Source organism: Halictus rubicundus, chromosome 8, assembly GCF_050948215.1.
Source record: "Halictus rubicundus isolate RS-2024b chromosome 8, iyHalRubi1_principal, whole genome shotgun sequence".
NCBI classification, from domain to species: Eukaryota; Metazoa; Arthropoda; class Insecta; order Hymenoptera; family Halictidae; genus Halictus; species Halictus rubicundus.
The window spans coordinates 17,384,123-17,409,207 of record NC_135156.1 but is presented as its reverse complement, the minus strand read 5'-3'; the positions used below and the strand labels follow the sequence as shown (position 1 = coordinate 17,409,207).

Genomic DNA, 25,085 nt, shown 5'->3' with positions numbered 1-25,085 from the left:
AACCCTCCAGAGAGCATGTATGAAAATGCGTTTGGCGCCAATTCGGAAATTACGAAACACGCTGACTGTTTGCGTCATGCGTGCGCACGGTTTTTCCTTCGTAATGTTGCGCCGCCTCGAGGGACGTTCGGGGGTGATGGAAATCATTTTCTCTTGGCTCTCATTGACTGAAAAGTTATTATAGTTTCGCTGCGAGCTCGCGGTTGGTAGCGTTACGGGGTGTTGGGAATAGCGACGCGACGGTATGGGGGAAAAGGTGTAATCAGAGAGGAAATGAGAGTGCTCACGTCCGGGATTTTTGTGTCTGCGGTACAGTGCTGCCCCCTAGTCTAATTTTTAGCCTGGACCAGAACCTGCATCATCTTATCTGCGTCATTAGCAGCGGATTCCAAATAATGCCAGAGTGGATGCTACTTCTATGTTAAAAGAGGCTCTTCTATGTAGGCTCTGATCCAGCCTAAAGAAGATGCAGGTTCTAATACAGGCTAAAAAGTTGATGCAGGTTCTGATCCAGGCTAAAAAGATGATGCAGGTTCTATTCCAGGCTAAAAAGATGATGTAAAAAAGTGGGGACACTAAAACCCCGAGCGTGAGCACTCTCATTTCCCCTCTGGTGTAATTTCGGACGTGTGCAGCTAAGCAGCCAACATGCCAGTGGTGAAAGGACTAGACGAGTCCGTTCATTGGCTGATCCCTTGTCACTCTTGTCGATAACTGGCCGTGCAATCGCGGTTCACAGGTCAACCACTATAGATTGGCAGATATATTTTCCCTCGGCACGGATAGTTCCGACTGTCGCGTAAACGTTTCGCACCGGTAAACGAACCACGAGCTCCGCGTTCCGCGAGTTTCCTTTTTTTGTTGTTACAATTCTTTTTTTTCTCTCGCCGAAACAACGGTTTAATGGTAGCGCTATCCACGTGGTGTTTCAAGGCTGCGGCCTTCAGGGCCGTGATACTGGGCGCCCCAGCGTCCGGCAAGGGCACTATGTCGTCCCGAATTGTTAAACATTTTAAAGTGGCTCACATATCCAGCGGCGACAAGCTGCGACTCCACATGGCCAGTGGCACCGGTACGTACAAGAAACTGTTTAATCGTTGCTCGCATTCCTCCGCACCATCGCGGCACGAAACGTGCTACCAGACTCCCGTTGCATCCTTCGTTTCAACACATCTGAACGTGGCTATCGAGAACATTTCTTTGTAGACGCTCTTTAAACTCGACTGTTGAGGATACCTTTCATTATCGCGCAATGTTCGAATAATGTTCTTGGCCTTCTCTTATCATGCCCGATTAGGTTAATATGGAATATGGAATCCGAGAATTTCATGTTAAATGAAACTGTTAATAGCACGTGCTCGATTGTATCGATTCCTTTGCGAAAGGACGTCGCGACAAAAGTGTCCTTTCCATTTTTATGCAAAACTGTAGTGCATGATATGGGTAAACTGAGGATGATGATTTCATATTTCTTTTTGAATGAAAAGTAACAGGCAGAGTTAAATAATTACGGGAATCAAGATCTACAGTATCGATCGACAGGGAAGGTGAAAGCGGACTTCGTTTAATTTGTTACAGATTAAAGCTTCCCTTGGAGATTCGCGATAGGGAACAGAGTTAAATTGGACACGATTAGATTGCCCCTACTCCGTGTTATTTTGTGGGATGTTCTTATCAGTTTGTTCCGCGTTCTATTTACAAACATTTCTCGGATGGACAACGATTTTACAATGTTTTAAAATTGTAGGAACATACGAACGTTTAAGGCTACCGGAGCTTTTGTTCTTACGGCTACACGTTCAAATTGTAGTCGAATACTCGCTTACTCTAGGTACGAATATTTGCTCAACTTAAAGGACCCAATTTCGTCCATTTAAATCAAAGTACTTGGGTACTCAATCAATTCGTATTCGAGCATTCAAGCACTCCATTTTGGATCTGAGCACTCAAATACTCACTCAATTGTCGGGTGTTCGAGTACTCACTCAATTGTCGAGTGTTCGAGTACTCACTCAATTGGGATCAGAGTATTCGAGTACTCATTCAATTAGGATCTGAGCACTCAAGTACTCACTCAATTGGGATCGATGTATTCGAGTATTCACTCAATTTAGATCTGAGCACTCAATTGCTCACTCATTTGGGGTCGGAGTATTCGAGTACTCACTCAATTGGGATCGGAGTATTCGAATACTCACTCCATTGGGATCGGAGTGTTGAAGTAGTCGCTCAATTTAAATCAGAGTACTGGGGTACTCGCTCAGTTTAGATCCGAATACTCGGGGTCTCATTTGATTTGGACTCGAGTACTCACCCAGTTTTGATCTCAGTACTCGGGTACTCAAATGGGACTCAAGTATTCGGAGTCTCATTTAATTTGGACTCGAGTACTCACTCAATTTCGATCCTACTATTCGAGTACTAAATTCATTTAGACCCTAGCAATAATTCAATGTAGATCCAAGTACTCGAGTACTAAATTTCGATTCCATTCATATATTATTGCCGCAGAAACCCGACAAAACAGCATTATCACCGGCTCCAAAGTCCAGCGTGATGATAATGAAGCGAAGATAATTGGGTAGCGAGCATAAATTAAAAGGCGGGAATATTTTTGTTGACAGAATTGGGTAAGCAGGTGTCCAGTTACGTGGTCTCCGGCAAATATGTGCCGGACGACGTGATGATCTCGATGATAAACAAGGAAATCGAGGCGGTGGGCGAGCAAAACTGGTTGTTGGACGGTGAGTGTTAGGATAAAATTGTATCGGCGTGCACGATCGCGGTGACCGTGAACGACGGATGACCGCGCGTGACTGCAACTAAATCCGAATGAATTGTTGGCATCGGTACAGGATTCCCGAGAACGTTGCAGCAGGCGGAAAAGCTCCAGAAATCCGACCCCGTGAACCTGGTGCTCTACCTGGACGTGCCAGTCTCGGTGATTCTGAAACGCGTGGAGAACAGGTGGGTTCATTTACCCAGCGGCAGAGTCTACAACATCGGATTCAACAGCCCCAAAGTGCCGGTAAGTCGGCAACCAAATTTTCATTCTAATTCCGAAACATTCCTGGCAGCCCGCCACGCGAAATATAAGCAATATATTAAGTAATATACAGTCTGTCTCATAATCGATGGCACACGCTCTAAAACAGAACGACTATTTTTATTAATGAATCAAAAGACCAGTTTTTTCTGCCAAGTTAGATGGTTTGGTTTGGTTAGGAAAAATTGTGTTTGTGCAGATATTTTTGTCATTTTTTCACATTTTTTAAAATATCAAAAAAGTTGTGAAAAGTAATTTTTACCATTTGTTTAGTAATTCCGACTGAACGGAATTTTTCCAAAATCTGCATTACATATCATCTGGTAAACTAGTCGGTCTAGCTTGGCAGAAAAACCGAAGTCCATTTATAAAAATAGTTGTTCTGATTTAAAGTGTGTACCATCAATTATGAGACTGACTGTAAGCATTTCTGTTATACTATTTTGTCAACCGTTATTTACATTCTTAAGGGCAAGGACGACGTAACCGGAGAGCCCCTGAGCAAAAGGGACGACGACAAAGTGGAGATTGTACAGAAGAGATTAGAGAACTATGCAAGGGAGAACGATCCGGTTCTAACTTTCTACGAGGGTGTTGGGATTCTGAAACGTTTCCGCGGTAGCACTACGGATGAGCTATGGCCGCAAATCAAGGACACTATCACAAAGTTTTTATCCTAGCTGTTAAGTGTTGGCGCGCGTTACTTTGCAAAGGAACGAATTAGATAGGTGTTCGAGTTGTTCGCGATCATATGCTTCCAAAGAGATTGTACATTATTAGAGCTGTTACTATCCGGGTATCCGAGTACTCGAATCTTAGTATTCGAATACCCGGATTCGAGTTATCAAACTTAGATCTAAATTGAGTGAGTATTTGAGTATTCACGCACGAGAATCCTCAACGCAACAATAGTACTTCGCAGTTACACAAATATCAGTGACTGTGTGAAAAACGAAAGAAGTTTTTAACGTATTTTTCTGTAATTCATTATATATATTCATATATATATATAACACATTATATATAATATACATGTTATACATAGATATATGTATATATGTGTGTATATTATATAACAGTTGCAGCATGATTTGAACATTCGTTATTAACACAGTACAAAACGGTCAAGCTTGTACATAATTTTTATTTGTTTTACGGACGTTCTAAAGGGTGTTTTTTTAGCTTAGATAGAACTTACGATAGGGGTAATTATCCAAATTTACTTTGAAAATTGGTCTTCGATTCGCAAGACATAATCGTCCATCGGAGCAAGCCATCCGCCTAATTTTTGGCTTAATGGGTTTGTTGTGACCAATCCAGAAGAGGCTCTATCGGGCTTAACAAAGCACCCTTTACTTGATACTGGTGTCACAACAGTTTGTAATCAGGCGCACATTTTATGATAAGTATTGTCGTATCGGATTTGGCGGCGAAAAAATATATTTGAACAATACTTTAGAACGACATCTTGCCAATTGTAAATACGTCGATTTTTACATAGATTTACCATGAGTTCGATTCGCTATTTTTTTACACGAAATTGTTTGTAAGGGTTGTAAACGGGGATCAAAAAATCTGTTAACTCTGTTATTATGGTTGCGGAGAGATGATAGATTTTTAAATGGATAGATGATTAATGAAGCGGGGCCTGGCGAAGAGGCGAATATAGGTTAAATTAAACGTCGAAATATTTATTCTTGTAACTCTCTCCAAGTTTATTTTGTAACTGTACCGATATAAGAATTTTAACAATTTTTCTCGGAGCTGTGTACAGACCTATTAACAATATGAGAATAATATACATTTACATATAATATATATCATGCTCACATTCTTATTCACGTTCTTTCTGTTCAATTCTCGAAAAAATTAAGTGGTTCCTCGGTTCGATAACAGTAGCCTTAAATATAGTATGTGTATATATATATATACGTTAATAATCGCACATTTGTTTCTTTCATAACATAAAACGTTATGTCGAATGCAATGATAAGGCGCGACGAGGCGCGAGAACTTAGTATAAGTTCAGTATAGTCAGTATAGTCGTCAGGGGGAGGCAAGTAAGTGGTATAATTAAATAAATAAATAACTGAGGATGCTTCGCAACGAGACAAACAAACGAACAAACAAACAAAAAGAAAAGTCGAGTGTAAACGGTTTCTCGTAAGTGGGATATGGTCATGTATACATCGTGCTGACTGGCGAGGGAATGAAGTTATGGTCATGTTTTGCAAGGGGGGGATTACTGTATTGCTGAGTTATAAAATAAGTTATATCAGGAACATTTCCTTAAAGTTTTAAGAAATGTTATAAAAATTACTCTTCATAGCAAAATTCGTCAACTTACGATCTACGTAAGTCCGTGCGCGGCCGCCGAAACGCGGAACGCGTCAAATAAATATCCTCTCCGGAAACCGAACGATCCTTATATAGTATAATCATCATCAGCCGCTCGCATGAAATCAACGCGTCAATCAACACGGTCGGTTGAGGTGGCGTTCTCCTTTGTTTCATTTTGAGATCAAAAATAAGAGATAACGTAACGAGAAAAAGTGTTGTGCAACAACGTATAGGATAGAAAAGCCGCATTAAATTATGATCACAGAATTACATGTTGACGATGATAACGCTCTTTTTCTTTTAAGTCTACAATACCACCGCGTTCTTTTTTTTATATCGCGAATGGAAAATATGTAATGTACTTATCCGCGCCGTTCTATGGTCGCGGTTTAAGATCTAAAGAGACGCGCGCGCGCGGCTCTCTAACTCTCTCTCTCTCTTTTTTCTTTTTGGTATGCACGCAGCATCAAAAATTCATTTCACAAAAATTAATTTACTCAACGACTAACCTTTTATGCAAAAGGATGCACCTACTGGAGTCATCGATTCGAATAGTTTTGTTCCTTGTACACGTGTGGACGAATGAGAGAGGAGAATCTCAGGATGAACGACGTTAATGTTGTCATCTTCCTCCGAGAGACTATTAAATTGTCTTTAAGTACATAGCGCTCGAGAGTACACGCCGACGCGAACACCGTCTCACTGAAGCAACATGAACTCTTCGCACTCGTCGAGGTCATCGTCGTACGACTCGTTACCTGTGAAAGAGGTACCGGACGGGATGTTCTCGGCGATCTCGATCTTCTGATGGAGATTCCTTCCGCTCCCTTCGCAGAACAAGAACATCGGGTAGTCGACCTTCTCGTCCTCGGGCACCAAATACTGCAACATCAACGTGTTCAGGCCTCAAATTCAAAATTCAAATTCATAGAAAGGCGTCAAATCAAATATTAGTAAACCTGCAGATACATACGGAAGGCGCGATCTCCATAAAATTCGTGAACTGCACTTTAGTGTGAAAATAGAATCCCACGCAACAGCTGGGGTCCATCTTCGAAATCAGCATCTTCCTCGGCGAGGTGCAGTGAAAGCTCGTCAGTGGGAAGTTATCCTTTAATACGTCAACGGTCTCTTGACAATAGTGCGGGTCCAGGTTGATCAATTTGTCCTCCTGGAAGCCGATGAAGTAGAGCGAGTGCCTCGGCCGTCCACCGATCACTCCGATGCAAGTTTCCAATGTGAGTAGGTGTGTCAAGCAGGACGCGTAGATAGGATTCAATTTGTCAGCACCGAGTCTTAAAGGTACAAAGAGTACGAGAGATTTCCATTTGTCGTCGGCCGTTTGACATACGCTCTCCACGTCTTCGAGATAAACTGCAAGAAAACGACACGGTTAGAATCCAATGAAAAATCGAGCAAAGACCGTACCGGCGATTATTCCATAATTTCTATAATTTTCTGTATACTATATCACTAGGTTTACGGAGCATTAAAACTGAGTATTTTACATTACTTTATAAAAATAAGAAGAATGTGTCTATCCAAGTTTTCAGCCATTTTTAAAATAATATATACCTAAGGAACTAAGTTTGTTGAGTAATTCCACGTAGATGGATCTTCACAATCTCAACAATCGTAAATTAAAAATATTAGAACCGGTCATTTTGACGGGTCCCGTGAACCTAGTGATATTCTACTACAACTTCTTCTAACTTCTATCGCAGCTCCATCATACTCGCACCCTAAGAGGCCCGGTTCAGGCGTGTAATTACCTGCGCAATCTTGAGCAACGTAAACAGCCAAATTACTAAATACTGGATGGTGTTCCGCCGCATGTTCCACTGCCCTGGACAACACGTGCGCGACAGAGGATGGTCCATACCAATCGCCGGCGCGTTTCCCCCAGAGCGCGCCCAACGATACAAGCGTATGTATCGAGAACGGGGATATACGTTCAGGCAGGTCTCCGAACGATTTAATGATCAGTCTGTGATGATACTCGTCCAACTGTTGCTGTTCTGTTTTGATTGGCTGATCTGGTTGCCACCGCCATTCTACGCAGAAACGTTGCATTCAGTCGTAGTTCGCTTGGCAATATATCACAAAATTATCAAGAAAAGAAGAGTAGTACCTCTTCCAAGAAAATGGCAGACCAGCGCCTGTGCCAACATCATCTGGCCGCTACGCAGCATACAGCCCCAGCCACAGTCAGTGGTGAATGTGGATCCATTCAGAATCGGGAATTCTCTTCTGTACGTCAGCCAAAGCCTGGACGCGAAGTCCTTCTTGAATTCCTCTATACCGTCCTCGAAACTGATAGCGTCTATCGCCAGTGATATCTCGCTTCCAGTGTCCAGGGTTTTTTCAGCCTCCGAAGCCTTTTCCAGAAACTCGTCGGGCTTCTTACGGTAAATCTTCCCTAGGAGAAATACTGGAGATTCTTTGGAGAAGTTCGGTTTCACCATCTTGATGGTCCAGCCTGAAAAATGGAGGGTATCGGTGGAGTTAGTTCGAAAGACGGATTTAAGAGCTAAAAATAGATGGAAAGACATATTTAAGAAACGGCTAAACTGATGGCCTATTTTTAAACCAGCAGAGCCGAACAGCTGCTCACCATATTTGACATTATTCCACATAGACAGGAGCTTTGTCTTGACTTTACTATCGACCTCCGTTGCAACATTGCAATCATCCGTGGGTATTCCATTGTTCGTTATATCGAGTTGTATGTTCGGGACATGGTCTGTAGTGATCATTCCAGAAAACAATCCAACTGTACTGTTGCCCAAACCACCTGCGAACGAAAATTATATCTAAAATTAGAGCCTCAGAAGTACACTATAAAATATTCAATGATACCAACAAGAAACTTCTGCCGCTTGTACCGAGGAGTCACAACGCAAATGTAATTATCAGCTGTGAATCATCTGCGCGGCTATAAATGGTAAAGCCAACAAGGTTTGCCAGCCAAACACAATTGCTTATTAAAAGATTAACAATTACAAGCGGTAACGCTAACAGCCGTAAATATCCTAATCTCTTTTTTTTTCCAGTGGCCAAACCGCCGATAAAAATGGTGTTAACAATCACGAGCACGAAACTCGCAATTTTTCCCGTCGAGAATACTAATGTACAGTTATGAACGGAAATTTCAGTAGCTTATGTCATACTGGCTCGAAACGGCGGTCACAAGGACGGCGGTGGACGAACGATCAAAGGTAAAGGTTCGAACGCAAATTCTGTATTCGTGGCGTCGGTAGAATCGACGCGGGAGACTTACGGGACTATAAATGAAAAAATCGCAATTAAATCGTGGGGGGAGGGGGGCTACGATGGGGAAGGAGCGGGCGAATTATTAGGTTGTAAATTGCACGTAGGGATGCTTACCTAACCTCTCCCTGGAGGGTTGCACCTGTCCATTCATGCCCAGCAAGTAGATCTTGGAAAGCATCCGCTCCGAGACATCTAACTGATCCGCTGAACGAAGGAGACGAAGCGAAAGAGGAAGGTTTTTGGGGGCCAATCACATTTTCGCGGCAGGCACGATTATCACACCGAAGACAACGACGACGAAAGGGATGCTGCGTTCATTGCATCGCGTCGCTCCGACCCTCGACCGCGTTCAGGACGATCGGAAAGCGCAATTATGCATCGGCCGACGCACTCGCGCAGGTCTTGCGTTCACCGTGGTGTCTCGCTGTCAACCCGAACTTAGCATTTTCCTTCACCCCGGAGAAAAAGAAAAAAAGAGAAATAGTGAAATACCAGCTCCGTAAGACACTCGAAATAGACGAAACGCGGAGAACGGTGACACACAGATGGGCGAGAGAGAAAGATGCGTGTGTTCGTTTCTTCGTTGGACGCGAGACTGGCGACGAGGATCGGGGAACGTTTCGAAAATAGGATTAAAGAGACAGCGCCGTTGTGATGCGCTGAGAACGGGACGCGTCGTGTTTACAAAGACGCGTCGCGTGCGAAAACGCTCGCTAGCTCGGCGAGTCGCCAGTCCCGCGCCGCCTGGCGGCAAATTTGAACAGCCCCCGGGACGAACGTTGCACGCGAACTGCGACAACCGTGGATTGCGCTTCCACGGATCTGATTTCGACACCGTTGTGATAGCTTATCGCTGCGCACACGCGATCGAAAACCTTTTAATCGCATGGCAAACGAGATTAGAGCGAAAGAAAAAAAGAAAATATGTAATCAATGCGGTTCGCTTTGTTTACCGCGCGATTATTCAGGCCACGCTCTTTTGAACGGGACCGAGCACATTTTCTTTACCTTTTGGTTTGCGTAATTGTACCTTTATCGTTTCAGAGATGCTAAGGCGATGATTAATTGATGCGTCATGATGAATATTTATGGAATTTTAAGTAGGTTTTGTTAACCGTTGTGTAGGTAGCCGATAAGTGCAAGTCATTGTAAAATGATTTATTATTTATTAACTAATGTCCTATTTATATAAGAAATTATATTTCTTTTTTTTAAGTCGAAGTTAAATGTGAAAATTACTATATACAAGTTAATGAAATCATTTAAATAAATTATAAGTTCATTCGATTCATAATCTAATAATTAAGATTAATAGGAAAGTGAAAAAAGTATAAATTGATAGGAGAGAAAGATTATTTAATAATTTTAGGATTGGTAAAATTAGAAAATTATTCGACCACCAATTATTATTATTGTGCTAATAATCACAAGTCATGCGATTTTGCTTTGATAATACAAATCGATGTATCGATGTCGTATAAATGCATATCCAGAGCGATTTTATTCAAATATATTGGAAGGGGGTTAACATCATTTCGATGAGTCGGCACTGCGCTACGTTCTCATTCATTTCATAACATTCGGGATGTCCGCAGCGTCTCAACAGAAGATTTTTGTAAAGTCCGCAGGAATCGTAATTGTCCTATTCATTAATTTGAGAGGCGAACCTGGTACATAAAGTTTAAATTTTCGACTTTTTTCTCGCATAAATCGATAGTGCTATTCGTCGAAAATATATTTTAGGTTGGCAGAGGAAAGAAAATATATTTAAGGGGGCCGGCTTGGTTTGAAATCCATATACGTATGCAAGGGTCAAAATCTATACAAACTGTCGCTTCAATATTGCAATGAGCAGTTTAGAAGTGGTCAATTGTGTTTCCTAAAAGTCCAGTCTACGTCTGTATGGAGCCCAAATTGCGAATTTCTACCTCATCGTGGAGTAATTTGTAATATTCGGCAGAAAATTCGAATTCTGAAGCAAGTATGACGTCACAAGATGGCTGCCGCTGTGAGATTCTCTTAATTTCGAGAGATTTAGTGTTCGTATCGAAAAAAAGGCTCTGTACAGACGTAGCAAAGACATGTACAAACACGGTGGTATGTATTTTTAATTGATTACTTACTTATTTAAGACGTAAAATGTCTAGAAAAAAGGCACAGCGTAACATAGCGTGACAGTCAACGCCAAATGCCTGCCGGCCCCCGGTTAGCTAATACAGACCATGGAACAGGTACGCGTCACGCAGGTATACGGACCTTCATTCGAACCTTCGCACAGGATTTCGGGAACTCTGCAGATGTTCCTCGAAGTAGGTACGAGTCAATATTTATGGATAGGGTATCCCAACTAGGTACGTATTACAGATACAAAGGGACCTTCGAGAAGGGTACCCTGTACTTGAGGCAGTTATTGGTAATAATTTATTGCCTTTACTAACCCTGGTCAGTCGAGCTCCGATTTTCGGAAAACTTACCAGAAAGCAAAATGGCGAGTGCGAACGTGCATCAAGACCGGCGAAGAGATATTTTCGTGGAAATATACGGAACCCTTCACCCAGGTAATTCATAAAATCATGAAATTCATAAAAGATATTGTTTTAGGCGAGCGAGGGCTTCCCTAAGTACACTCAGCGTACAAAATTTGTAAACGATGGTATCTTCACCAGGTTGTGCGCCTAATCGTAGACGGTTGGGTTCAGACCCTTCCGGAGATTTATGTTTATGACGCGCAATTGGTTGTCAAGGGCGTGCAGAGATTCGAAAGCGAAAATGATTTCTTACTCTCTGAATATAGGATAAAACCCCCTTAAAGTTTTGGAGACATCCAATTTATTATTGTGAACGAAAAAAATTCGTAAAAATCACTGTTATTTCGTAAACCAGGTTCCTCCCTTAATAACCCGCATCGAGTTCCGTGCAAATAGGATGTATCCGCGTTAATTGAAGTTTATAATATATTTAATCGCCGGTATTATAGCACTGGAAACGGATCTTAAGTACTCCGTAAATTGGACCGCCATTCCGTTAATTAATACCGTCGAGAGGCTAACAAACGGTGCACCGCTTTCACGCGGAATTAAAAATCGCCGGAACTCGATGGAAACTGGATCGGCGCTGTTTCAAACTATTAATTAAACCCGAGAATTTTCGGGACGTTTAAGAAACACAAACTCGTTCGCGGAACGAAAGAGAACGATATTTTCCACGCCGAATCGCTCTGAAATAATTACACCCGGGAAATCAACGGTTCAGTTTCAACCGCCCTCCAATGGAACACAACACGTTCACTTTCACTGTGAATAAAATTCCAGCGGCGTTATTTTACAGAAAATAATTGTGGTATCGCGTGAAGTGTTCGCTGTATCACCGGTTGCTTGCTTAACCTGTACACGGTGAGTCACGTATTTAAGTAAACAGTATTTGAGATCGTTTCGTGCACATTTTCATTTCGAAGATGGAAATTGGTGTAGTTTAGGAAAACGTAAAACATCGTCAAAGAAAATCTGTTGAATAGAAACTTGCATGCCCGGTTGCCGACAGAAGGGTTGCCCCTTAGACACGCAACCAAATCTGATAATCACGCGTAAAGAGCGTCAGTATTCAAGATTTTGTTGCATAAACTTTTATTTTGACTAGCGTTTAATAAATAAACATTCCAGACGATTCTATTGAATTTTTAGAATACAAAAAAGATGATTGAAGATAATATTATAGTGAACGCACAGTTGTATACACTGTTGCCTGCACAAGGGGTTGCCCCCTCAGGTACGCAACCAAATGTGCAAACAAGTTTGAACCTCGAATATTCAAGATCTCGTTGCATAAATGTTTTGCCAACATAAATTGACGTACTAGCATCTGGAAGATGAATATTCCTCGCAATTTCCGAGCACTTTCAGCATAACAGAAAATTATTAAAGACAATATACCGAAGTTTCAGCTGCACGCCTGGTTGCCTATACAAGGGTTGGCCCCCCTGGCCGCAGGCAACCGGAATGCACAAACGATTGCGAAGCAGTGGCATTCAGGATGATCGTGCGGATGATTTTGATCGGTGGCCATCGAGATGGAGAACTACAAAGTTGGACGGTGAAACGGAACGAGAAACCTGGAGGCCGGGAACAAGATTAACGGAGAAACAACAGAGCCCGATCGGGGTGCATTATCCCCTTTCGTCGTGGCGCAATAATGCACTTTTATCAGGGGCAGGGAGAGAGAGAGAGAGAGAGAGAGAGAGAGAGAGAGAGAGAGGGGAGGGGAGAGGGATGAACTGGAAGGTCGATCTGAAAGGGAAAATGGAATGACGGGAGGAGTGGAATGGCTCGCAGGAAGCGACGGAGAGCGAGAACGGAGGATGTATAAGTCCCGGCGTGTAATAGAGACAGCCGGGCGGCGCGGAGGGACTGTCATGCGCGTCTTGTCGCGGAATAACCAATGAGGTACGCGTATCCCAGCTTACCTCATTGATTACCGGGTTCGCGCTCGTTCTAAATTTCGCATTGTGCCCGTCGTCGACGTCGACGTCGACGTCTACGTCTACGTCGTCGTCATCGTCGCGAAATATGAATCGGTCGCGATCCGTCGCGGCGACGGCGGCGGCCAACCGACCATGGCACCCCGTGGCGGAAGATTGATGGAAGGAAATGGAACGGCCCCCGGTCGCCAGGACAATAATCTCCCGGCCTTGCTCGCGCTGCATTAACAATAGACTCCCGGGGCAGGTGTATTGAAAAGAGCCGGACGAATATCTATCCTGGGGGCAGGGGTGTGCGTCTCACCGGAAGGTACTATATAACCGCGTGTCCTTGGAACGGGTCCTCGTTGCCAGGGAATCCGATGATCCTCCACGGTGACACGTGTCGTCGCTAGGGTACCGTCCACTTGGGTGGCGCTGTTTCGATGGGGAACTGCTGTAATAATAACAATCGAGGGTCTTCAAAGTAAGTGGTGTCTTGCGGTTTGGCGAGGGGTGTAACGGGGGATGTGTTTTGTCGGGAAATATGCCGGAGAGACTGGCGAAAGATGTCTTTTCAGGGTAAGATGGCACTCGAGAGTTTTGGCAGTTTTGTTGAGAATGTTCTTCGGCTAAAGGATTTAGGTGTATTGGTTCGGTGGAAAAAGTTCGTGCCCGATTTGGCGTTGAAATACAAGGAACACGAACTTTTGCACCGATCTGATAATATGATTTAGATGTTCCAGGTAAATGTAGGCTCTGCAAGTAATGGCTGTGGTAATGGCTCTTCGCCCTTTGGGGCCATCTGGATTGCCCTCGGGGGTTATCATAGGGGTAAATGGTTTCGGAGCAAGCAGTGGAGTGCGAACGTTGGGAAATTAGGGTCTCTATTATTTCCTGTGTGTAAAGTGCCCTGGGATGGGCGTGGCTTCGATGCTCTCGATCGTGGGCGGAGCTACCGAGAGTGCCCCTTGGGGCAACTTGTGCCTGTATCTATCTGCAATTTACAGTAACCAGGGAAAATGGTTTGTTCCAGGATGAATAGGATCAAAGAAGACGATAAGAGACACTGTCCACATTGGCCTTTGTGTTTAGAGTGTTCTGTGTGGGCGTGGCGAAGTTGTTCCATTTTTGGTCAGACCTTCAACAGTGCCTCACAGGGAAATCTACGCATACATCTATTCTATAGTAAAGTGATAAAATACTATTTACCTTGGTGTCTCTGTTTACAATGACTGAGGTAGGCGTGGTCACCCTTTATTGAACATAAGAAAAGAAGAATGGGGAAGAGGTGGGCATAGGCTCACATGTCGGCGAATTGAAACGAGAAGGAGATCTCCGCAAACAAATTTAATTAGACCCTGACTAGGCGTGGTCTCGTGGCTCCCAACTCTCAACGGAGCCAGATCAGTGCCCCACGGGGCAAAAATCGCACGACACACGCCGGGGGGAGGCTCGTTGAAAAACCTCGGCAATTAAAACGAGAAAAAGGTCTTCGAAGCAGACATCCCTGCCCCTTATTTACCTTGACCAATTCCTCCAGCGATTCCAAAGCGCTCCAGCGACTGGGAAGTTGGGAGCAAACGTTGCACGGGTCTGCGGGCGCTAATAGAAGATCGACGGAGCCTGGAGAGCCTGGAGAGGGAGAGGGAGAGAGAGAGAGAGAGAGAGAAAGCCGGAGGATAATTATTTCTGCAATAAGTAGTATCCACCGTTGTCTCGATGCCGACTGGGAGGGGTTGGATCGCGGGAGGAGGGCGAGGGTGGAGAGATCGGAAATTAGGTCATGCAAGAATATCGACGGACCGACGTAATCACGGTGCACGACGGGGCTAAGGACATCACCGAGTCACGCTCTTTTTTTCCCAGGGTGTCCTCGCGCCCCGGCAAGATCGCCCTCATCTAACCCGGAGGGGTTCTTCGAGTTAATGCTCGGACAATTGACCGAGATACGGTTGAATCGTCGAGTTAGGCGAGCCGGGGAGCTGGACGAATCCTCCGAGGCTTTGAGCGGTTAAATCTTGGCCCGGAGCGTGGACAAGAAAATAGGGGCTCCGGTACGATGCTCCAGGGGTGAATATCTGTTCATGAAACGCTCGACGAAGCTCATATCTCTGTTCTTCATACAGTATTTACCCTTTCAGTGCTTACTTAAGTATGAACGTGTGCGCAGCTGTGATTAATAGCTTCTTAATAGCTCGAGCGGCCGTTCTACTTGTGAACGTTGGCGAATCTAACAATTTTCATGTAACTTGTTATTCACATTTACACGTGTAACGTTGCAATTTCTTTTTGTAGTTCGTTTAGATACTCTTCCGTCGTACGGAACCATTTTTTAACACGTTGAACGCCACGTCAGCCATATGTGGCTGACGGAGTTATTTGTGCAGGTTTTAAAATGAATTTTTACGTTGATATATTCATTGTACTAAACTGAAGTGGGATCTGTAACATGCAAGAAAGTTGGAGGATTACTCAGTATCGTACATTTAATTTTTTGCAATTTTTATTTTAAAATAAAAATTTTTTATTTCATTTTTTTTAATTTTTATTTTTATTTTTACTTCGATTTTATGGAATTTTTGGGGTTTCTAGTTTGGCGTTCAATTTTCTGATCTGCGTACGATTTCGTACATATAACATTGATCACATCGCTGTTTATCTTTACGACTTTTCTTATAGTATGTATACAATGTATTTTTCAGTATTTATTTCTCGGTTTGATTTCTTCTTTTCCGAGAAATATTTGTATCCTGTCTACTCTTCTATTTTCAAAGCTCTTCGAAACCGAAAAAATCAGTATAAAAGAAAGGCTATTTTCAACGCACGTTTCATGTCGACGTACATAAAAATCGCAAAGGTGGAGGACACAGTACAATTTTGTAAATCGAGGAGAGAGTGTCGCAGTACTTTTCATATAATTCAAAATTATGTGAAAATAAATTTGTACCGTCATTCTATGGAAGTTGTTCACCCACTAATTCCTTCAGCAACAAATCGACTGTTAGTCTACGTTCAATTACATTAACAATAACTTTTTTTAAGGACCGGTCACTTTGACCGCGCACGGTAGAAATAGGTACACAAGAAATGTCGGTGAGTTTTAATTACTCGTTCCTGGGCTCTGTCGAGTCTACGATTCAAAATCGTATCTCCAATTTTCAATTTTTCAAAGTCGATGAAAAAGGGCCAGATCATTGAAACCGAGGGGTTGTGTATACGACAGGGGGTGTATTTTAAGGGAAGGGGGTGGAATGGAGGTTGGAGCGTCTGCATCGCGAGAATTAGGCGATGCCCTGTAGCCCCGATAGTTCCTTTATTCGGTTGAAGGGGCACGATTTGGTCCTTCGGGGTTGGGAACTTGAAGAGCACCCTAATGGAAGCGCCGAGGGGGTGCACGACGCAGAACAAACTGCTCCCACGAGTCCCGCAGCTATTGCTTTCTTCCAAAAGTTCTTTCAGAAACTACATAGCATCCCCCTGCACCCTCTCTCTCTCTCTCTCTCTCTCTCTCTCTCTCTCTCTCTCTCTCTCTCGCTCTGTGTTCGACCAACCCTCGAAGCGTGGGCGCGAGCCGGAGCGAGCAGCGCCGTTACACGACTGATAATTCCCATCAGAGAGAGGACTCATTAACGAAGCTATACTTCCTCGGGGAGGGGAGCGAAGCGTGCCAATATGCACGGCTCGTGAAACGCGGAAACGCGGCCGGCTTTGCGCGATATTAGCCGGGCCGGATCGATAAATCGACCCTGCTTCCGCCTGCGGAACAACCCGCCGCGAATTAGAACTCTATCTCGATCGTTTTCGGATCGGCCGGCAACTATTCCGCTCGGTTTCGCTTTCGTTACGAGCACGCAGCTTCGACCGCTTCTGAATTTTCCACGTTTCCCGGTCAGGGGCACTTCTTTCGTGCGACCCTGGTGATAACAAGTAATTTAAACAAATTTTTTTACCACTGGATACATGAAAAGTATGTATTTTTCGGACGTACACGTCTCGAACGATTTCTGAACGAACATTTCGCGACCGTTTAATTTCGCACGGCACACAGTGTGACGAATGGCCTTTTTAGCTGGACAAAACTCTAAATCGCCTATTTTTCTATATTTATCGATTAATATGTTTGCAGTTGTATAAAATATGAATAATTATTCATCTTTTACAACATTTAGTTGGTTTTTAGTTGGTTAATTAAAGAATATATTTTAAGTGATTTATAATTGAATAAAAAATACAACAAAGTTAGCAATGGATCTATGCAACACAGAATGATTTAACAAGTAGTAGATATGATTAAAGAAGACGTAATTTTTAATTGGGGACAAAAACAATGTAATTTTGGAAAAATTATAGTACATGTTGTTGAATTATTCTTTGGTTTAGTATAAGGTTTCACTTTACAAATAACAACTCTGTTTCATATTATTGTTTACTATTTTAATAAAAATATAATAACATGAAAATATAAATAAAAGAAAAGAAATAACAGAGATCGAAATCAGTCTTCAATAGGAACATTCGGTTGCTAAAAACTAGTAACTTATAAACAAATGTAAATAGAATATATCTAAGCGTATTTGTGTTACGACAAATGTTTGGGTTTACGACTGAAGAAACGAATTTTCATGCGAAGAAAGTTTAGAGGAAAACTCGGGGATCTTATCATTGTTTATTCCTTCAATATACAATGAATGAGACTAAACAAACCGGTAACAATAAGTGGCGACGGCAATCGGCATCGGCTGCGTTCGAAACGCCCGGCCCGAGCTATGATGGTCGCGAGCGTGTACGTAAAACGACGTAACTTCATTGTAAAAATTAGTATAGTTGCGCAACGTTGCGCAAGCCAATTTTGGTACTAAAATAAAGTAGAGAATCTCTACTTTATTTATATGTAAAAATCATCGCGTGCGGCGACGTGGGGCATATACTAATTCATTAACGAAGAGCAGTAACATAGGCGTTTCTGTGGAAAAATAAGTACCGTCTTTGACACTTAATTTACAAAAATAGAGGAATGTTATCGATAATTTGGAATTACTAAAGTGAAAATACATGTTTTGAGATGTTATATCCATCATATATAGGAAATTTGAACACTCCTTAGTACATTTTAACATATTTCTAGCGCGTATGGAAATGTGCCCATTCATTTATAGGTTAGGTGTTCGTTTTTAGGTGAAGTTTACACGCTCTGTAAACATACAACAAAAGAATTTTAAGTTTTAATATTCAAGGGTTTTAATACATGGTTATTTAAAAGTTACTTTTGTCCAGCTAAATTCATTTATAGGTTGCCCATTCATTTATAGGTTAGGTGTTCGTTTTTTAGGTGAAGTTTACACGCTCTGTAAACATACAACAAAAGAATTTTAAGTTTTAATATTCAAGGGTTTTAATACATGGTTATTTAAAAGTTACTTTTGTCCAGCTAAATTCATTTATAGGTTGCCCATTCATTTATAGGTTAGGTGTTCGTTTTTTAGGTGAAGTTTACACGCTCTGTAAACATACAACAAAAGAATTTTAAGTTTTAATATTCAAGGGTTTTAATACATGGTTATTTAAAAGTTACTTTTGTCCAGCTAAAAAGGCCATTCGTCACACTGTGCGCCAGTGTGTTAGATTGTTTAGCAATTGCAAATGAACACAGTTCGCAGACGCTGGGCGACTTACGATCTCTGTGCGTGTTCTCCGATGACACGTTCATGTTGGAATTTGTTTTCTTCTGGAACCACTGGCAGACAAACTTGAACAGCAGCGGGATTCGGTTCACCTTGCACAGTTCATCACTTCCCAGGCTGATTGTCACATTGGCTAAACGCTATCAAAACGAGGACTTCGTTGAACGTTCACTCGATGGCTTCGTTCACCGCTCAAGAACCATGGAATCTTCGAGTAAAGTATTAGAGGGACCCATAAGTAATCAATTATTTTGAAATCTAAAACAAACTTTGTAGTAAATTCAGGTTTTTATTTCTTAATTTATTAGATAATCTCCATCATTATAGGCCAGTGTACGTATAAGGATATTTTAGTATCAATTTACTGGAAACAATTGAAAATATGCCGGTACCAGAGTGTGATGTATTCCAACATGACAATGCTCCTGGGCATTGTGCGAAGAGCTTAAAGAATTGGCTTGCAAACTCAATCATTTCAAACGATGGAATGGCCTGCTCAAAGCCCAGACATAAACCCCTATGAAAATGTCTGGGCATACTTAAAAATGAAGTTGCAGAATAAATATAGTGCTCCCCCAACAACGATAACTGATTTGTGGCAAAGAGTGCAGGAACAGTGGTATTCTATTACACCAGAATATTGCGAAAATACAGTATTAAGTATGCCTAAACGTATTCAGGCAATTATCAAGGTTAAAGGTTCCTGGACGAAATATTAAGTGCACGAAAATCTGAAATCTGTTTACTAAAAATTAGTTGCGGTGCAAAACCGACTACACGAAAAAAAAAAAAAATTGTACGAAACGAAACAATAATAATATCACAAACGTTAAGTTAGTTTTGAGAAGCCAAAAGATTGTGGATAATACCAAGCATTTTGTTTCGTTTGTATTCTACATGCAAATATTGAGTAAAAAATTATTTTTCTTAAAATGTCGTACGTGTGTTCAGTTTTGCTCCTTACTGTAATTGATTGCTTATGGGTAGCCCTAATGTGATCGATGACTTCTTCTCAGCGTGCTCGGATGATGATTCTCATCGTTCCGAGAGGAGAGTTCCTCTTTGATGGCGTTCGCGTGCGGACGAGAACGGGGAACGTATCCGGAAGGAAAATAAATCGTTCGCGGTCCAGGGAATTTCGCGGGGTAAAACGAGAGGGGTAGGAGGAGGGCCGTGTATGAATAAGCACGGCTAAGTTAAAACAAACTCGCGGAAACTCGGGATCGAGGGTGGGAGGGGGGGAGGGTGGCGATTGATTAATATCGAGCGCAGCTGCCGCGCCGTTGAAAAACTGCTGCCGCCGATAGAATCGAGGAAAAATTGGCGAACTTCGCGAAAAGCGAAACTCTGCTTGGCTTTTCCTCGAGAACGGGAATTTAATAGAACCGGGGAGAGAAGTGCGCGGATTCTTCCCTCGATTTAACGCTGCCGGGCTGTTCGCGCAACTGACTTGCAATTTCTTGGAAAAATAACGGCGGCTAGAACAAGCATACTTTGCGCTGAACGCGTGCTGTTGTTTCCGGAGGAAAATTGTTCAAAGCTTGGAACTGCTTCATCGTGTCATTTTAAGTAGGATCGGTACAGAGCTAAAGGCGAAACAAATTCTTTGCAAATAGTTGATTACTTATGGGTACCACTAATATTTGACTCCTGTGTTCTGCAACTGGCTTGGACAATTTTAACACTTTGATCGCCAAACTAGAAACCCCAAAAATTCCATAAAGTCAAAGTAAGTTATTTAATGAAATAAACATTGCAAAATATTAAATGTACGATGCTGAGTAATCCTCCAACTTTCTTGCATGTTACAGATCCTAATCAAGTGTAGCACAATGAATATATCAACGTGAAGATTCATTTTTAAACCTGCACAAATAATTTCGTCACCAACATTCAAAGATCCACAAAGATCCACAGTCTATTCGGTAAATCTTGCTCGCGAGTTACTCCGGACAATTTTGAATAAATTTTGGAATTTCTTCCCGTACGAATTTTTGGACGTTTGAACGGTCAAACGAAAGCTGGAAGTTCGCAGTTCATGATAGGTGCACTTAAGTTGGAATAGAATCGCGAAATCGTATTGGAAAATCAATCAAACCCAAAGGTCGCGTCAGTCGAAATTGCCTCGTTTTTAGAAGATTCTGCGAGTCAATTTTAGAATATATTTCCATGAGAATCACCGAGCTTCCGAGGGCTTAAATTAAAGCTAGAGATCTTTACTTTGTAATAAATTAATTTAGGAAAATTCAAGCCCGCGTCGGGAAGTCGATAACTCGCGATCAATAGCGAATCCTCAATCCCCCTAGGTAGCTGTGAACACTATGAATTAACACGACAGCTTCCCGACGTTGTCAACAGATTTTTAAGAGACCAAACAGCAGCTAGTTCGCAGAAACATTTTTTTTTTTGAGGAATCTTTTCAATTTCGTTCGGAACGAATCGTACCCTCGTGTGCCCCGTTCATTCGAAAAAGAAACGAAAATGAGAGACCCGAGGAATCAGATCGCAAACATTCTACTGTTGGTTCTGCTGCTTCTGCTAATGCTTTTTTAGACGTTTACAATATTTGGTAGTTCGTGTAAGCGAAACCCTTTCGTAATGTCAAGCAGTTTGCTACCCTTTCAAGCTCCTTGGTCAATAGCTCTTGAATGCGACGCTTGATCTGGATTAGCTCCTTGGTCAGCGATAGTCTGACAGGTTTATGGACTGTTCTTCTCTTCTGGGAGAAAGAGAGTGACGCGAACAACTGCCAGCTGGCGGCTGTCGAAATTCGGGAGACCAAAAATACGGTTCGATCCTGGATCTTGACAGTTCCGATCGAATTGTACGATTTTTAGTACGATTTCAATTTTATCTTGCTTGCCGGATTGAATCCTGACTGACCAATAAATCGGGAAATGCCATCAGAATCTACAAATTTATTCTACACCGTTTAACAGTGCAGAGCTGATCTTCAAGGTCTTGCCTTCAATTTTAACACTGAACCACGGTCAGAATGACCGGTTCTTTATTGAAATTATAAAAATTCATTTATGGAAAATAGTAGAATAGCATTTCCTTGTCCAAGCATTTATTATATTGAAAATTACGGACAATCTCAATACGTTCAGGGGGCCATTTTTATTGGGCAATATTCACCAGTTAATGCTTCATAGGTTTAGTGTTCACTTAGATACCTAATTCGCAAAATTTCGATGCGAATCGATGCGATTGTCGTGTATTCGTTTTATATGACTGAAAGAGTAATGTATTATCGATAGCATTACGCGATGGTTGGTCAATACCACAGAGCGCGAAATTGTGAAAATCGAAAGTTCGGATAATCGAGGCGCTACCTTGGAATTTTCCTCGAATTTTCGACTTGAATCAATTTTTCGAACTGACGACTGTTTTGAGGTCCGTCGCGTCTCGAGTTCCCGCAAACAAAGTCGAAGAACGTTTCCTTAGAAGAAACCAACCGAGAAAGAGAGAGAGAGAGAGAGAGAGAGAGAGAGAGAGACCAAAAGAGACCGCGTAAAAGCGCTAATTGCTCTCGGCAGGCCAAGAAGACGAATCGATCCGTCTGTTTGCTCGTGATCGAGCCACCGAACGTGTTCCGCCGCGCTCCGTGAATTATGACGGTGCCATAATTCACAGGTGGCCGTTACACGTGACTCGACCTTGTCGCTGGCAATGCCTGTAATATTGTTACAGCGGTAACGGGCTGGACAAACACGCAGACGACAACGACGACCAAGACGACGACCAAGACGACGAAGAAGACGACGCCGGCCGATTAATTTGCGGAATTAATTATGATCGACGGCACGCGCAAGGTGTTCCCAAGGTAAGCTCCGCTGGGCGTTCTTCCTTTCCCGAAGTCTCCTCCAACTTCCGCGTAACAGACGCTCCCGCGGAGACTTAAATCGCCGAGGGAGCACAGCTGAACAACACCGGCTAATTAGCCGGATATTTTGCGCCGTGGAACTTTACGAGAATCGAATTGCAGTTTTTATTGTTCTCGTTCGCTGCTTCTCCGCAGCTCTCTGCGATTTTTCTCCCTCCTCTCAAAATGACAGAATTTTTATTCCGCAGGAAGATCACTAATCTGCTATCGGTCGAAGACGATGACGAAGAAGGTATAGAGCTACTGTCCAAGTACCTTGAGAGTCTAGCAAACCGTTTGACAGTGCGAAAGGGTTTTGCTGGCACGAGCTACAAACTTTGCTGTAAACATTTTCTGGGAAGCATCGGTAAAAGCAGCGAATGCAGCAGAAGCAGTGGAAGCACAGTAGCATGTTAGCTCTGATACCTCGCGTCTCTCGTTTCTTTTTCGAAGAGTAGGAGCACACAGAGGGAAGGTTACTATCTGCGATTCCTCCCGGCGATTCTCTCGCGTTTGCACGCGCGCGATGGTCCGAGAAAGAGAGAGAAAGAGAGAGAGGAAGGTCTCCACGGGTGAAACGTGCCCCCCAGGATTTGCTCTGTCCAGGATAAACTCCGGCCAAGGGAAATAATATCCTTAAACGCGGTATAGTTTCCGCGTCGGGAAGCGCTGCGACGGCGCGTATTAATTAAAACGAAATCCCCGGGCCCGGCCGAGCGGAGCCGAGCGGAGGAATACGCGCGGATGTCGGCGGCCCTGACTCGACCGGAAATCCCGGTCGAGTCGCTTCAACGTCCGTCGGACGTCTGCATTTAAACGACCCTCTTAAACGCCGGTCAAAGATTAGCGAGCCTCTCCGGATCTCTGTTGGATCTCTGGATCCTGCGAATCGATACCAGTTGCGAACGTTTACGTGAAACGTTACACCCGTAGACTTGCAGGTTGGGAAAAATCGTTGATAGGAGACAGCATCTTTATCGGGTCTGTTGCCAAGCTTTTATCCCTAAGACGACGTCAAATTTGTTTAATGGTAGATGGAGTTGCAGTCCGAGCAAATGTTGGCACTTTGAGGAAGAGGATCTGTTAGAACGTTCAAAACAGATCGACCACATCTTTATATTGTTTTAATGTCTTTTCCATGTTGTGTTGGATTTATTCAAGTTTATGTCTAGTCTAATGAAAACATATACGTCAATAACCAACAACAATCATCATCAACCCTCAAACGAAATGAAACCCTGGAACGTTCCTGAACCAATACATCTGCCCGATCAAGCTGAACAACCTCCATAAGATCCTCCAAGAAAAACACCTGTAATCCAAAACAATTTCTCACCACATAAAACAAACAACCCCCCTCACTCAAAAACAAAAAACAATCATGCCAGGCAGCTGTAGCATCTAGTGGGCGGACCAAAAATGTACTTCCTTTGAAAGGGCTGATTCTGGTTGAGGGGTTATTAATGAAAACTCTGGACCGTTCTTGAACCAATACATCTGCCCGATCAAGATGAACAACCTCCATAAGATCCTCCAAGAAAAACATCTGCAACCCAAAACAACTTCTCACCACCTAAAACAAACAACCCCACTCACTCAAAAGCAAAACAATCATATCAGGCAGCTGTAGCATCTACTGGGTGGGTCAGAAATGTTGTACTCCCTTTGGAAGGGCTGATTCCTCAGGCCATTTGAAGCAACTTTTGCGAAAATGGTCTCCACGGTTTTGTAGAGGTGTTATTAATGAAAACTCTGGGACGTCCCCGAACCAATACATCTGCCCGATCAAACCAAAACAATATCCCATCGCGTAAAACAAACAACCCCACTCACTCAAAAACAAAAAACAATCATACCAGGTAGCTGTAGCATCTACTGGGTGGGTCAAAAATGTACTTCCTTTGAAAGGGCTGATTCTGGTTGAGGGGTTATTAATGAAAACTCTGGACCGTCCTCGAACCAATACATCTGCCCGATCAAACTGACCAACCTCCATAGTATCCTCCAAGAAAAACCTCCTCAGAACCAAAACAATATCCCATCGCGTAAAACAGACAACCCCACTCACTCAAAAACAAAAAACAATCATACCAGGCAGCTGTAGCATCTACTGGGTGGCCCAAAAATGTTGTACTCCCTTTGAAAGGGCTGATTCCTCAGGCCATTTGAAGCAACTTTTGCGAAAATGGTCTCCACGGTTTTGCAGAGGTGTTATTAATGAAAACTCTGGGACGTCCCCGAACCAATACATCTGCCCGATCAAACCAAAACAATATCCCATCGCGTAAAACAAACAACCCCACTCACTCAAAAACAAAAAACAATCATAGCAGGCAGCTGTAGCATCTACTGGGTGGCCCAAAAATGTTGTACTCCCTTTGATAGGGCTGATTCTGGTTGAGGGATAAACCAATACATCTCCTC

General features: G+C 42.8%; 2 protein-coding genes across 2 annotated transcripts; one reads left to right on the top strand and one right to left on the bottom strand.

Annotated features, from left to right (window-relative positions):
* Window positions 1–638: 638 nt before the first annotated feature.
* Ak3 (Adenylate kinase 3) lies at window positions 639–4,864 on the top strand. Its single transcript, XM_076792201.1, has 4 exons — window positions 639–1,072; window positions 2,625–2,744; window positions 2,856–3,028; window positions 3,517–4,864. The coding sequence occupies exons 1-4, from the start codon at window positions 904–906 to the stop codon at window positions 3,724–3,726; spliced, it is 672 nt and encodes a 223-aa protein (XP_076648316.1). The 5' UTR covers window positions 639–903; the 3' UTR covers window positions 3,727–4,864.
* Window positions 4,865–5,329: 465 nt separating this feature from the next.
* On the bottom strand, window positions 5,330–9,386 carry Atg4b (Autophagy-related 4b). Its single transcript, XM_076792200.1, has 6 exons — window positions 8,774–9,386; window positions 8,001–8,180; window positions 7,518–7,865; window positions 7,159–7,440; window positions 6,360–6,760; window positions 5,330–6,268 (listed from the first exon to the last, which is right to left on the bottom strand). The coding sequence occupies exons 1-6, from the start codon at window positions 8,835–8,837 to the stop codon at window positions 6,086–6,088; spliced, it is 1,458 nt and encodes a 485-aa protein (XP_076648315.1). The 5' UTR covers window positions 8,838–9,386; the 3' UTR covers window positions 5,330–6,085.
* Window positions 9,387–25,085: the final 15,699 nt, after the last annotated feature.